Source organism: Phacochoerus africanus, chromosome 6 (genome assembly GCF_016906955.1).
Source record: "Phacochoerus africanus isolate WHEZ1 chromosome 6, ROS_Pafr_v1, whole genome shotgun sequence".
NCBI classification, from domain to species: Eukaryota; Metazoa; Chordata; class Mammalia; order Artiodactyla; family Suidae; genus Phacochoerus; species Phacochoerus africanus.
Genome location: NC_062549.1, coordinates 108,048,358 through 108,060,938, shown reverse-complemented (window position 1 = coordinate 108,060,938; position 12,581 = coordinate 108,048,358). Strand labels below are relative to the sequence as shown.

The 12,581-nt window shown below is 42.7% G+C and overlaps 1 protein-coding gene across 1 annotated transcript; it reads right to left on the bottom strand.

Moving 5' to 3' along the window:
- Positions 1-690: 690 nt before the first annotated feature.
- On the bottom strand, positions 691-11,925 carry LOC125128936 (monocarboxylate transporter 1-like). Its single transcript, XM_047783078.1, has 4 exons — positions 11,679-11,925; positions 9,982-10,125; positions 5,704-6,570; positions 691-1,252 (listed from the first exon to the last, which is right to left on the bottom strand). The coding sequence occupies exons 1-4, from the start codon at positions 11,893-11,895 to the stop codon at positions 1,005-1,007; spliced, it is 1,476 nt and encodes a 491-aa protein (XP_047639034.1). The 5' UTR covers positions 11,896-11,925; the 3' UTR covers positions 691-1,004.
- Between the last annotated feature and the right edge of the window lie 656 nt (positions 11,926-12,581).

The following is a 12,581-nucleotide window of genomic DNA, read 5'->3' as shown; positions in this document are numbered from 1 at the left end:
TGGTGTAGGTGGCAGACAATGCTTGGATCCCGCATTGCCGTGGCTGTGGTGTAGGCTGGCAGCTGCAGCTCTAATTTGACTCCTAGCCTGGGAATTTCTATATGCTGCCAGTGGGGCCCTAAAAAGACAAAAAAAAAAAAAGAGTCTCCAGCTACCAGTCACTGAATTAGCATGCAAAAGACATTCTGATCACTCCTGAGGTTCCAAGGGTTCTAGGAGTTATATACCAGACACTGAGAATAAAGACCAAGTATCTACTAAATACCTCAGTTACATACCATGTGATTCCATTTATTCCATTCCAAAACTCCAGGGACAGAAACCAGATCAGTGGCCCCTGGGGGCTATAGTGAAGAGGAGGGGATTGACTGCAAAGGAGCAGAAGGGAATTATTTTGACTGTTCAATGTGTTCTATATTAGGAGGTTATCTGACTCAACACCTTTGTCAAAATTCACTATTCTTTTTAATTTTTTTTTTTTAAATACAGCCACAGCTGCGGCCTATGGAAGTTGCCAGGGTAAGGGCCACATCGGCACTGCAGCTGCTGGCTTACACCACAGATACAGCAACACTGGATCCAAGCCCCATCTATGCCCTACGCTGCAGCGTGAGGCAATGCCCTATCCTTAACTCACTGAGCAAGGCCAGGGATCGAACCCATGTGCTCATGGACACTACATCGGGTTCTTAACCTGCTAAGCCACAATGGGAACTCCCAAACTTTATTCTTATAAGAGGGATTTGTTTACACAGCATGTAATGTATATCTTAATAAATATGACTTCAAATAAAACCTATTTCCTTCTGTCATCTTTTCCAAATCCCCTACCACCTAAAGAAGTGACATATTTCATGTAAAGGAAGGAAATAAAAGTTTCATCAGTGAACACTTGGCATGACTTCCCCACAAATACCCACTGTCCATGGTGAGCTCCAAGAACAGAACATGATGGAGGAAAATTTTTCAGGTATCTTTGGTCCAAAGCTTCGTTTTATCCAACTTCAGAGCTTATCCTCTTTGGTTCCATCGTCTATGCCTTTCAAGTCTGGAGATTCTGCTGCTTTAATAACTTCTTTTGGTTCCATCTCTTTCCTTTCCTTTTCCTGCTTCTCCTCTGCCCTCTGTTCTTTTGCCACAAGTCGAAAATGAATGCCCATGCCAATGCAGAGATAGATGCCTGAGATGATCAGGGTTATGCCACATGCCCAGTATGTGTATTTATAGTCTCCGTATATGTCATTGAGACGACCTAAAGGTATATCAAAAACAAACTGGGTCAACAATCATATCTTTTCCCAAATAAAGCTTAAGGACCCACTCAGAGTCCACACATGACAAATTACCTGCTAAGTATTTTCTGATCTTTTGTTTACGATGTCACACTGATTTTGGACGGCCCTGCACATTCTGCTATCTTTAGCAACGTGAAAAAATAATTACATCTTGGCAAATTTGATTTGGGAAGGACCTAGAGGTCACGTAGGATCAATTCTCTCCATATTCAATGGAAAAATCTGTGGCTCAAAAGAGGTTCAGGAGTCTCGCCCAAGGCCAGAGAGCTCGTTCCAGTCTCCAGGCCAAGGCTCTTTCTGTGACATCAGCGTTTCCCAAGGAGCTTTCCTTGAACACTCATCCTCTGCTAAAGAAGCAACGGCAACACCTTCCCACCATTCTCGGTGCTTAACCCTCAGAGCAGCAAGATGCTCTCTTCCTGCCCATCGCTGAACACACGTTAAACCCAGCAAGTCTGCTCTGAGGCCCGGAACTGTGCTACAGGGCACCTCCCTGAGGTTTCCCAAGTCAAGGAACTTGCAAACGACACATGAGTCTTTTCTTCTTTTTTATGGTCACACTTGTGGCACATGGACGTTCCCAGGGCAGGGACTGAATCCACGTCTCAGCTGCGACTCATGCCACAGTTGCAGCAATGCCGGATCGTCTAACCCACTGTGCCAGGCTAGGGGTAGAACCTGCACTTCTGCAGCAACCTGAGCAGCTACAGTTGGATTCTTAACCCATTGCACCACAGTGAAAACTCCTCATAGGCTTTTTTTTTTTTTTTTTGGTCTTTTTGCCTTTTTCTAGGGCCGCTTCTGCAGCATGTGGAGGTTCCCAGGCTAGGGGCCTAATTGGAGCTCTTGCTGCGGGCCTACACCACGGCCACACAACGTGGGATCTGAGCCGTGTCTGCAACCTACACCACAGCTCACGACCACGCCGGGTCCTTAACCCACTGAGCAAGGCCAGGGATCAAACCCTCAACCTCATGGTTCCTAGTCGGACTTGTTTCCACTGCGCCATGACGGGAACTCCTCCTCAGTCTTCTATTAAAGGCTGTATAAGGTCTGAAAAAGACATTTACTTTGGCATTTCCAAACTTTTTTTGGCCATTAAATCTTTGTTATAGTAAAATGAATTAGAAGCTCCTCAAGCTAGTGTTAAGAAAGAAGTTCTCATTGTGGTGCAGCAGAAACAAGTATGTCTAGTAACCATGAGGATACAGGTTCAATTCCTGGCCTTGCTCAGTGGGTTGGGGATCTGGCATTGCGGTGAGCTGTGGTGTAGGTCACAGACTCAACTCGTATCCTGCGTTGTTGTGGCTGTGGTACAGGCCAGCAGCTGTAGCTCCTATTAGACCCCTAGCCTGGGAACTTCCCTATGCCACGGGGTGTGGCCCTAAAAAAAAAAGAAAAAAGAAACTTTGGGAAACTCTACACGTATAACCAATTCAAACATGACTCCATATGGTTTTCCTATGCAGGGCATCACTCAGTCAGCAATACTTACTAAGTCTCTATACACACACCAGGCACTGGGTCCTTTAGACCTCGAGTAAAGGGTGAGCAAAGGAGATCACGTGCGCAGCTCAGTGGAGGAGAGAAATGTCAACGGAGATGGGAAAAGGATCGGAGCAGAGAACAGCCAGTGCAAAGGCAGGTGGCAGGAGGAAGCCCAGGGCGTGAGAAGACAGCTCGGAGACTGGGAGAGACAGGTGGGCCAGGCCACAGGGGCGGGGGGCGTCGTCTGACCTGCACCCTAAGAAGAAGGGAAGCAACGGGAGTGTTCTAAGAAAGTGAAGAAGAGCTAGAGTGAATAAAGGTAAAGTTAGAAGACTACTCGTAGGAGTAGCCCAGATAGAAGACGGGATAAGAGTGGTAGCTGTGATGGAGAAAAAAAGAGCAGATTAGAAAGATTTAGGGGAAGTTCCCTTGTGGCTCAGCGGCAACGAACCCGACTAGGATCCATGAGGATGCAGGTTCAATCCCTGGCCTCACTCAGTGGGTTAAGGCTCTGGCGTTGCTGTGAACTGTGGTGTAGGTCGCAGACTCACTTGGATCCCAAGTTGCTGTGGCTGTGGTGTAAGCCAGCAGCTGCAGCTACGATTAGACCTGGAACTTCCATGTGCGAAGGCAGCGGCCCTAAAAAGCAAAAAATAACAATAGGAGTTCCCGTCATGGCTCAGTGGTTAACGAATCCGACTAGGAACCATGAGGTTGTGGGTTCGATCCCTGACCTTGCTCAGTGGTTAAGGATCCAGCGTTGCCATGAGCTGTGGTGTAGGTTGCAGACGCTGCTCGGATCCCGAGTTGCTGTGGCTTATGGTGTAGGCCGGCAGCTACAGCTCCGATTCGACCCCTAGCCAGGGAACCTCCATATGTCACAGGAGTGGCCCTAGAAAAGGTAAAAAGATACACACAGGAAAAAATTTAAAAAAATAAAAAATAAGAGATTTAAGAAGCAAAACTGACATGACTCGTAATCTCTTGATAGAGTGAGGAAAGAGGGTGGAGAAGTTTTGAAAAGTCAGTAGAGAATCTTCTCTTAGGTACCCTTCCTTCCTTTACAGCGCAGAACTGCAAACGCATGGGCTGCATCCAGATGAAGCCCACGTTACTGTCATATTTTGTATTAATAAGAATTAAAAAAATAAACTAGCCTTCTTAAGAGAATAAAACTTACTTTTCACATTTACTAGTTGTGTGATCTTGGGGAAGTTATTTCACCTTTAGAAGCCTCTACGTCTTTATTTATTAAGTGGGAATGACAACAGAGCCACGTCACAGTCTTGCAGTATATGACAATATAGTAAGTGACTGGGCCAGTCCCTGGCATACTGTGAGCCTTCACCTGGTACCAACTGTTATTATTTTAAACATTACTGCTGGAGTTCCCGTTGTGGTGCAGTGGTTAATGAATCCGACTAGGAACCATGAGGTTGCGGGTTCGATCCCTGGCCTTGCTCAGTGGGTTAAGGATCTGGCATTGACATGAGCTGTGGTGTAGGTTGCAGAGGCGGCTCAGATCCCTCGTTGCTGTGGCTCTGGCGTAGGCTGGTTGCTACAGCTCCGATTAGACCCCTAGCCTGGGAACCTCCATATGCCACGGGAGCAGCCCTAGAAAAGGCAAAAAGATAACAATAAATAAATAAATAAATAAATAATTACTGCTGAGATAAATTCCACAATTAAAAAAAAATAACAGTATTGTAAAGTGGAGTATATGTTACACATTTTTCTATAATAACACGTTAGGTTTTATATTCAGAAAAATTATTTTAGGAATTCCCTCTGTGGCACAGGTTAAGGATCCAGCTTTGTCTCTGCAGTGCTGCAGGTTGAATCCTCAGCCCGGTGCAGTGGGTTAAGGATCCAGCATTGCCACAGCTGTGGCATAGGTCACCACTGATTCTTGGATTCAATCTCTAGTCTGCGAACTTCCATATGCTGTGAATGTGGCCCAAAAAAATTATTTTAATGAATATTTACGTTCATAATAAGTTTTTTTTTTTCCTTTGGTCTTTTTAGGGCTATACCCAAGGCATATGGAAGTTCCCAGGCTAGGGATCGAATCGGAGCTTCAGCTGCTGGCCTACACCACATCTCACAGCAATGCCAGATCTGGGCCACGCTGGCCACCTACACCACAGCTCACAGCAATGCTGGATCCTTAACCTACTGAGTGAGGCCAGGGATCAAACCTGTGTCCTCATGGATACTAGTCGGGTTGTTACTGCTGAGCCATGGTGGGAACTCCCTTAAGTTTGTAGTAGTTTTTTACTGCCCTTTCAGCTTGATGATTCACTCTAATTCAGTTCTGTAAATATTAGAGCAATTATGTTGTGCCAAGCATTGTGCCAGTACTGAAGGTACAGAAATGAGAAAGACTAGCTTTCCTCCATCAAGCAGCTCCCTGATTTATGCTTTCTATCACCTTCCCCATTTTCTTTTTTGTTTGTTTGTTTGTCTGATTTTGGTCACATCTGTGGCATGTGGAAGTTCCTGGGCCAGGGATGGAACCCGAGTCACAGCAGTGACAACCCCAGATTCTTTTTTTTGTTGTTGTTGTCATTTTTGCTATTTCTTGGGCCGCTCCCGCGGCATATGGAGCTTCCCAGGCTAGGGGTCCAATCGGAGCTGTAGCTGCTGGCCTACGCCAGAGCCACAGCAACGCGGGATCTGAGCCAAGTCTGCAACCTACACCACAGCTCACGGCAACGCTGGATCATTAACCCACTGAGCAAGGGCAGGGACCGAACCTGCAACCTCATGGTTCCTAGTCAGATTCGTTAACCACTGTGCCACGACGGGAACTCCAACCCCAGATTCTTAATCTGCTGAGCCACAAAGGAACTCCACCTTCTCAATTTCCTATGCTTGGTTTATGTTAACAGAACCACAGAAGTAGGGAGACATACTATACCTAAAATCGGTGGCCCCAGGAGGATAGGACCGCACTCCACAATGGTCACCAATCCCACAGCACTGGAGAATCTCTGGGATCCAAGTAGGTCCATCAGGGACTCAAACAACACGGCGCCAAACCACCCAAAAGCAAATCCAAGGAATCCTGCATAGAGGCAGAACCCTAGATAGCTGGTGGCTAAAGGTACTAGCATATGACACACTCCATTTGCAATAATAGAAGCAGCATAAAAATACTGAATTCCAGGTCTTACCCACTTTGTGTTGGCTACAAGTCCCATAGTGGGTCTGGCTACCATGTCAACAAAAGCCAGAATGGAAAGAAGGAAGGCAGCCTTCTCACTAGAGTGATGCTGACTCTTGGCATAATTACTAAGAAAGACCAAAGGCGTAGCCAGCACAAAAGACATGAGCACACTCCCAGAGAGGTAGAGCATAAAGCCTCTGTGCTTGAACAGGGATAAGTCCAGAAGCTGGTTAACTGTTTGAAAAACTGATTTTTTCTCCTTTGAGGGGTTTAAGCCATTAACTTCGATATTTGCATCACCTGCCCCCATTTTTGCATTAGGTTTTCCAGCTTCCTGAAGGGATTCTTTAGACTTCTCTTTCCCGGCACCAGCTGGCTTGGGCCCTATGGGTCTCATCAGTGCTCCAGCCACACAGCAGTTCAGTAGGATGCCCCCGAGAATTAGGAAGCTTCCTCTCCAGCCAAAGGTAGCAAAAAGGGCCTGGTTGAGGGGGGCCAGGGCACAGAGGAACACAGGGCTGCCTGCCATGGCCAGTCCATTTGCCAACGGTCGTCTCTTGTAGAAATACTTGCCAATTATGGTCAGAGCCGGACTGAAGTTGAAGGCAAGCCCAAGACCTGAGGAGAGGGGAAAAAAGCATCACATACTGCAATAAATGCCAGAAACATATTTGGGATTAATTACCTAGACAAAGAAATGGAACAGAAAGAGGTCAAAATCATGAGAGGCTGTTATGACTAGTAGCTCATTCAGTGGATTGTTATCTAACAAGTACTCACAGACATGGTCTCTTTATGCAGCAAATACTAGCTTAATATATAAAGATTGTTATTATAAAAAATTTACTTTAGCAACAAAAAGCAATAAATGTCAGATTCTTTGTATAATTTCATAATTTTAGCTTTCCTAAGGAATAGGGGATTGGAAACAAAAAGGAGAGGATAAATCTTACAAATTCAGAAAGCAAGATAGAGAAAAGGGGCAGAGGGAGGGGAAGAGAATGGGAGGAGAGAGAAAAAAATATGTATATATATATATATTTTTTTTGTCTTTTTAGGGCCGCACCTATGGCATATGGAGGTTCCCAGGCTAGGGGTCAAATCAGAGCTATAGCTGCCGGCCTATACCACAGCCACAGCAATGCAGGATCTGAGCTGCATCTGTGGTCTACACCACAGCTCACAGCAACGCCAGATCCTTAACCCACTGAGCAAGGCCAGGGATAGAACCTGGTCCTCAGGTATGCTAGTCAGATTCGTTAATGACTGAGCCATGATGGGAACTCCAAGAAAAAATATTCTTGTACGTAAAACACAACATTATCAGGATGCTAGCACTACTTTAGTAAATCCTTTAATTCAATGCAATTTCTATGAAAATTTCAATGTATTTTATTTTTCAAATGAGGTAAAATGATTCTAAAATACACCTGGAGAACAAACACATTAGAAATATCAGAAAAGGATAAATAATTGGTGGGACCTACCCTAACAGATACATAAATATTTTATACAACTACAGTAATTAGAACAGTGTGGCACTTATTCAAAATTAGAAAAAATGATCAATAAACGTGGGCAGAAAGCCCAAAAATAGAACCAAAAGATACTTAATAGGGAAAGAAAAGATTTTTCAGTCACTGGGGCTGTGACAAGTAACTGTCCCAATAACCTCTTAAGTGGTTTCCTGGCATTGCTTCGCCCACTTCAGTCTCTCTGGTGACAGCCCCGTCCATAACTTTTCACTCCGGGTTAGGAAGCCCCATGATTTGGCCCTAACCCACCTCCCTGCCCTCATCTCAGTCTGTTCTTACTGGTGATAAATGTAACTGTCGCTCTCAATTTCCACAAAGCCTCCTCCTAATTATCATTTAGATCTCCATTCAAAATCACCACTTCTAAGAAGCCCTCCCTTTAGGGACCATTCAATCCTCTATCAAAATTCTGTTTTAAGTCTTTGCAAAGCACCTATTACAACCTGATATTTTTCTTATTTATTCACTTATTCGTTTGGTCTGTTTATTATCTACTTCCATCCACGAAGGAGCAGGAATCTTTTTTTCTTTTTCTTTTTTGGCTGCCCTGAGGCATATGGAGTTCCCCTGCCAGGGATCCCTGCCAGATCCAAGCCATGGTTGCAACCTACAGCAATGCCGGATCCTTAACCCACCACACCTGGCCAGGATCAAACCTGTGTCCCAGTGCTCCAGAGTCATCACTGATTCTGTTGTGCCACAGTGGGAACTCTTTTTTTTTTTTTAAACACACACTTATTTTACTTATTTGTCAGATTTGCTCTGAACACTGTTCATTATTTATTATTCTATCATAAATTAATAGAAGACTAAAAACAAAATTGGAAACATCTAGGTTGTCCTGATGAATAGAGAAAACCCACATTCTCATTCTCTTCAATTCTCAGGAAGTGCAGCAATCTTGCCTATCATGTTGATTCTCCCCAGCAAGCTTGAACAATACCTGGCATATAGTTAGGGACTCAATAAATATTTGTTGACTGAATTAATAAATTAAATGATGAACAGCTGAAAACCATGTGGGAACAAATAAAGTTCTATTCCTTCCTTATGTTATTGAAATATTCCAGGTGGATTAAAATATTCAAATGTTTAAAAATTTAATTAGTGTAATAAAAGTACAGATCCACAAAGATAATACCCATTACTGGTATTAGCTCAGGTCCTGCAGGTGTGGCTGTAATTTATTATAACTTTTCTAAAAGAGCACTTGGCCAATTGTATCAAAAACATTTCCCCCTAGTAATTCTACAAATGTATCCAAAGGAAATTATCGTTTTCACAAAGACACATACAGAAGCACTATCATATAAACACTATTTATTAATAGTGAAAAATATAAACAATCTAAATATCCTTCAATTGAAGAGTGTTGAAATAAATTACTGTATATCCATCTATCCCATGAAAAAATAACAGCTGTAAATAGTATATTTATATGATGGGGAAACTATACTGGATGTATTATTATTAAGTGAAAAAAAATGGTTACAAACATTGTACATAATCTCATCCCTTTTTGTTCTAAAAATTCTTTGTGTATGCATAGAAAAATAAGTGGATATGGCATAAAAAATTAATGGTAGTTTGAACTATAGAGCTATAGGGGTCAATAGTATTTATATTTATCAGGTTTTTTTCTTTTTCTTCTTCTTTTTTTTTTTTTTTTGGCCACACCTGTAGCATATGGAAGTTCCCAGGCCAGGGATCAAATCCGTGTCACAGCAGTAACCAGAACCACTGCTGTAACTAACAATGCTGGATCCTTAACCTGCTGAGCCACAAGGGAACTCCCTATTTTCCTAATTTCGCTATTAGAAAGGAAGTTTTCTTCATGTGTATCCTTTATCCTTTGAAAATATATCTGGCTTTTCTATCAGGAAATTCCAGCTTTTGGAGTTCCCATCGTGGCTCAGCAGAAGTGAATCTGACTAGTATCCATGAGGACCGCAGGTTCCATCCCTGGCCTTGCTCAGTGGGTTAAGGATCCGGAGTTGCTGTGAGCTGTGGTGTAGGTCACAGATGCAGCTCCTATTGGACTCCTAGCCTGGGAACCTCCATATTCCTCGGTGGCCCTAAAAAGTATCCAACATTCTCTCCTCCTCTCATTTGAGTCAATTTCTTCTTGAGTAGAAGAGAAATGAGTGGGAATAGCTACTGACCTCCTTTTCAACAACTTTTTTCCTATCACCACTCTCTTCTTTCTTAAGACGAAAAAGAAAGAAAGAAAGAAAAGAAAGGAAAAATAGAAAGGAAAGACGCTCTTTTTCAATTTATTCATTCAATAAAAAGTAATCACCCATTAAGTGCCAGAACTTTCTTTAAAGACTTACTTTTCTGGTACTATTAAATGAACGTATCAACAGTTCTAAAAAGCAGTGGCCCAGCAATTTTTCTAACAAAGAACTTTCGTTTTTCAAAAGAATTGGCAAATGAATGCTATAAATGGTCCACAAAAAAATTAAGGCTTGAAAATACATCAGTAGCAACTCACCTCCAATGACTCCAATGCACAGGTAAAGTTGCTGCACAGTGTTACAGAAGGAAGCTGCGATCAAGCCACAGCCTGACAAGCAACCGCCAAAAATGACGACTGGACGACTGCCATATTTATTCACCAGGATACTGCTGATAGGACCTAGGAGAGAACAGACAGCTTAGTGATGCAGAGCAGCAGTCCAGCCCTCACATCCACACCTGCACTACTGACGTGATGGAGGCCACCTCACCAAATACACAGATAAAACACAAGATGGTGGAGTTCCCTTCGTGGCTTAGCACTTAACAAACCCAACTAGGACCCATGAGGATGTGGGTTCAATCCCTGGTCTTGCTCAGTGGGTTAAGGATCCAACGTTGCGGTGAGCTATGGTATAGGTAGCAGACATGGCTCAGATCCGGCGTTGCTGTGGCTGTGGTGTAGGCCAGCAGCTGTAGCTCCAATTTGACCCCTAGCCTGGGAACCTCCATATGCCACAGTACAGCCCTAAAAAGCAAAAACAAACAAACAAACAAACAAAAACAAACCAGAAGACAGTGGTAAGGAATATTGCTTTCTATCTTTGTTTCAGAGTCATAGGTTTGTGTAATAGAAAAAATACAGTATTGATTGAATATCTTCTATATACCTAGAACACATGAGATGGATTTTAACTAAAGTATGAACAACCATAATCCCAAATAACTCTTTTAAGGCAGAAGAGGCTGCAAATACTGTAATAAGTGTTTATAGGATTCTTCATGTATCTAGGATATTATTCACATACATATGTAGCAAGTTTGCTGTTTTAAATTTATTATTATTTGTCTTTTGGGGGCCACACACGCAGCATATGGAAGTTCTCAGGCTAGGGGTTGAATTGGAGCTGTAGCTGCTGGCCTATGCAACAGCCACAGCAACACCAGATCTGAGCCATGTCTGCGACCTACACCACAGCTCACAGCAATGCCAGATCCCTAACCCACTGAGCAAGGCCAGGGATTGAACCTGCGTCCTCATGGATGCTAGTCAGATTTGTTTCCGCTGAGCCACAACAGGAATTCCTGTTTTAAATTTTTTAGATGCAAACACACATGAGTGATGAGATGTATGAGAGGTCTGATCAATCTCCTGACTTTAGAGCATATGTACAAACTAGTTAAAATGTATTGTTTCTTACAGAAAACAACAAAACCAAAACAGAACTATAAAACAAGAATGCCTACCAGCACCACTTTTCTTCAACATTATACTGGAGGTCCAAGCCAGCTTAGTGAGACAGGAGGAAGAAAAGGTGAAAGGAAAGGAAGAAACCAAACTATCAGTATTTGTAGAAGATCTGTTTGTCTATTGAAAAAAATCTTGCAATAAACTACTGGAAATTACAAGAGTTTAGCAGACTTACGGGATTTGTGATTAAAATACAAACATCAATTACCTTTCTATATCCCAACAGCAACACAAAACATTTCTAAAGAAGGTCATCCTTTACAATGACACCTGTTTTATATTATAACTGACCTAATAGAGCACACAGTTGCTATGCAGCTTTTACTGTTAAAGGAAATGAAAAGTATGACTAATCACGTAACTCCAAGAACTAGCATTTCAAATATCTCACTGCTAAAGTCATCGAGAACAAAAAGTACTTAATATAGAGCTTTTTTGTCTACCTACTGAAAGTTAGAAGAGCAGGCCTTCATGGTACTTACCTCCAGCATACATGACAGCAAATGCGATGGAAGATAACCATGAAACTTCACTACTGCTGGCTTTAAATATTTCTTCAATTTCTTTGTAAAATACAGTAATGGATTTGCCAAATGCACAGGAGAAGCCAATGGAAATGAAAGCTCCAACAACCACTGCCCACCCCCAGCCTCCATCTGGGGGCGTGTATCCAAGTGGACCTCCATTGGATGGTGGCATTGTAGGTATAGATGAGTTATAAAATGTCGTTCAAATCCACGTATCTAAAAATTAAAACAGTACAGAACAAGGTCAATAACAAAGCACTCCCACAGAATCCCTTATATTGATGTTATAAATGAATAAATAAACATAAAGGCAGGCCTATAGCAATTTTCAAAATAAAACATTTCTTCCAACATTAGGTTCTCATTTAATGGCCTGGAAAGTTAGCTCAGTAAAGTTTGCTTTTTATCTGCTGCTTATATAAGGTATTTTTTCTATTATGTGACTAGAAAGATTCCTAAACTATGGCTGACTAATGCAGTTTAAATTTGCAAAATGAACTCTAATATCAGAAGCTAGTAGTTTTGTTTTTTTTTCCCCAGCTGCCCCCAAGCGTACAGAAATTCCCAGGCCAGGGACTGAATCCGAGCTGCAGCTGCGACCTACGCCACAGGTGCACCAACACTGGATTCTTAATGCACTGCACCCAGCCAGGGATCAAACTGGTGCCTCCACAGAGATAAGCTGGGTCATTAACCCACTGTACCACAGCAGGAACTCCAGAAGCTAGGAGTTTTGAATCAAAGATTTCCCCTTTTCTTCTTAAGTCTCAGCATCAGTGAGTGAAAAACACAACTGGAGAAAGTAATATAAGGCGGGAGTTGCCTGGTGGTCTAGGGGTTGGGATTCAGTGCTTTCAC